Source organism: Penaeus monodon, chromosome 10, assembly GCF_015228065.2.
Source record: "Penaeus monodon isolate SGIC_2016 chromosome 10, NSTDA_Pmon_1, whole genome shotgun sequence".
Classification (NCBI taxonomy): Eukaryota; Metazoa; Arthropoda; class Malacostraca; order Decapoda; family Penaeidae; genus Penaeus; species Penaeus monodon.
In genome coordinates this window covers 18,322,868-18,324,573 of record NC_051395.1, presented here as the reverse complement: position 1 = coordinate 18,324,573, position 1,706 = coordinate 18,322,868, and the positions used below count along the sequence as shown (strand labels likewise).

The window sequence follows — 1,706 nt, the reverse complement described above, 5'->3', positions numbered from 1 at the left end:
AATTAACATCTATTATCATATATCAATATCTATGCATAAGCAATTCATGAGATTCTGAACGTTATTCAGAGAGAGAGAGAGAGAGAGAGAGAGAGAGAGAGAGAGAGAGAGAGAGAGAGAGAGAGAGAGAGAGAGAGAGAGAGAGAGAGAGAGAGAGAGAGAGAGAGAGAGAGAGAGAGAGAGAGAGAGAGAGAGAGAGAGAGGAGAGATCACACACACACACACACACACCACACACAACACACACACCACACACACACACAACACCACACACCCCACACACACACACACACACACACACACACACACACACACACACACACACACACACACACACACACACACACACACACACACACACACACACACACACACACACACACACACACACACACACACACACCAGTTAATAAGATAGTAAGAGAGAAGCGAAAGAAGCTATTACAAAAAGAACACAGTGAAGAAAGACCATTCAACAGGCTCGTACTCGTCGACGGTGACAGAAGGCGTCGTGTCACCAACTGTCCACACGGGCGGGAGGGACAGGGACGGCTATTTACACAAGGCTCCAGCATGTCGCGTCCCGTTGTTCCACGCCTAAAAGTGCATACTGCGACGTGGCTTCCTACGCGTTTGTTAAGAGGTTGATTGTACATTCATTTTGCGTTTCCGATGGTGTGGTTTATGCTTTTGTAAATGTGAGCGAGTTTCCTTTCAGTACTTGTGTTCTTTTTAATATGGGAAAATATGAGTTACAGTTGTGGCATCATGAGGAGTTACCAACTCTTGATTTCCAGTGTTCGTAATTGTTAGATCGTTTTGGGAAATGAGGCGGCAGTGTCTTAGATTGGATTAATGCATTGGTAGTGTTTAATGCGGTAGCTTATTTAAGCCAGAAAGTACATTTAATTTATTTGAACCGAACCTGTGACTTCCCGAGCTCAAACACGACAAAATGAGGACGTTCACTCCACGGCGACGCGAACCCTCGGCGTCGAAGTCAGCATCTCGCTCGGAGATGATGGAGAGACCACACGGCAGCAAGCCTTTCCTTAAACGGGAAGGCTGCGAGGCGAGACAGCAGTTTGGGCAGCGGATCTGCGGGCCTCCGAGTGACTGGGCGGGATCGGCACCCCCAAGGGGCAGCGAGGTCTTCATTGGCAACCTACCCCGAGATCTTTACGAGGACGAGCTCATTCCCATCATGGAGTCGACAGGGGCCGTCTATCTGGCGCGGATCATGATGGACTTCACGGGGACGACGCGAGGCTACGCCTTCGTCACATACGCCGACCCGGAGGCTGCCCACCGAGCCACGACCTTGCTCAACAGACTGGAGATCCGTCCGGGGCGCTTTATCGGGTCTACCACAGCTTCGACAACAGGAGGCTGTTCCTGGGCAACATCCCGAAGACGGCCACGCGAGAGGAACTGATGCGACAAGTGACCCAGCACACGGAGGGCGTCCTGGATGTGACAGTCCACGGAAACCACAGAGACCCGAAGAAGAACCGGGGCTACGCCTTCGTCAGGTACGAGAACCATCGAGCGGCAGCAATGGCAAGGAGGAAGCTGCTCGAAATCGACGGACAGCTAAGCAAGACCTACTCTCGCGTCACCGTCGACTGGGCTGAGCCGGAGGTCGAGGATGTGAAGGCCGCGCTGCACAACACGTTAGTTCTACTCGGGATTTTATTTCTCTGTTT

General features: G+C 51.5%; 1 protein-coding gene across 1 annotated transcript; it reads left to right on the top strand.

The window, feature by feature from the left end:
* Nucleotides 1–380: 380 nt before the first annotated feature.
* LOC119577899 (probable RNA-binding protein 46) lies at nt 381–1,435 on the top strand. Its single transcript, XM_037925557.1, has one exon. The coding sequence runs from the start codon at nt 956–958 to the stop codon at nt 1,433–1,435; it is 480 nt and encodes a 159-aa protein (XP_037781485.1). The 5' UTR covers nt 381–955.
* Nucleotides 1,436–1,706: the final 271 nt, after the last annotated feature.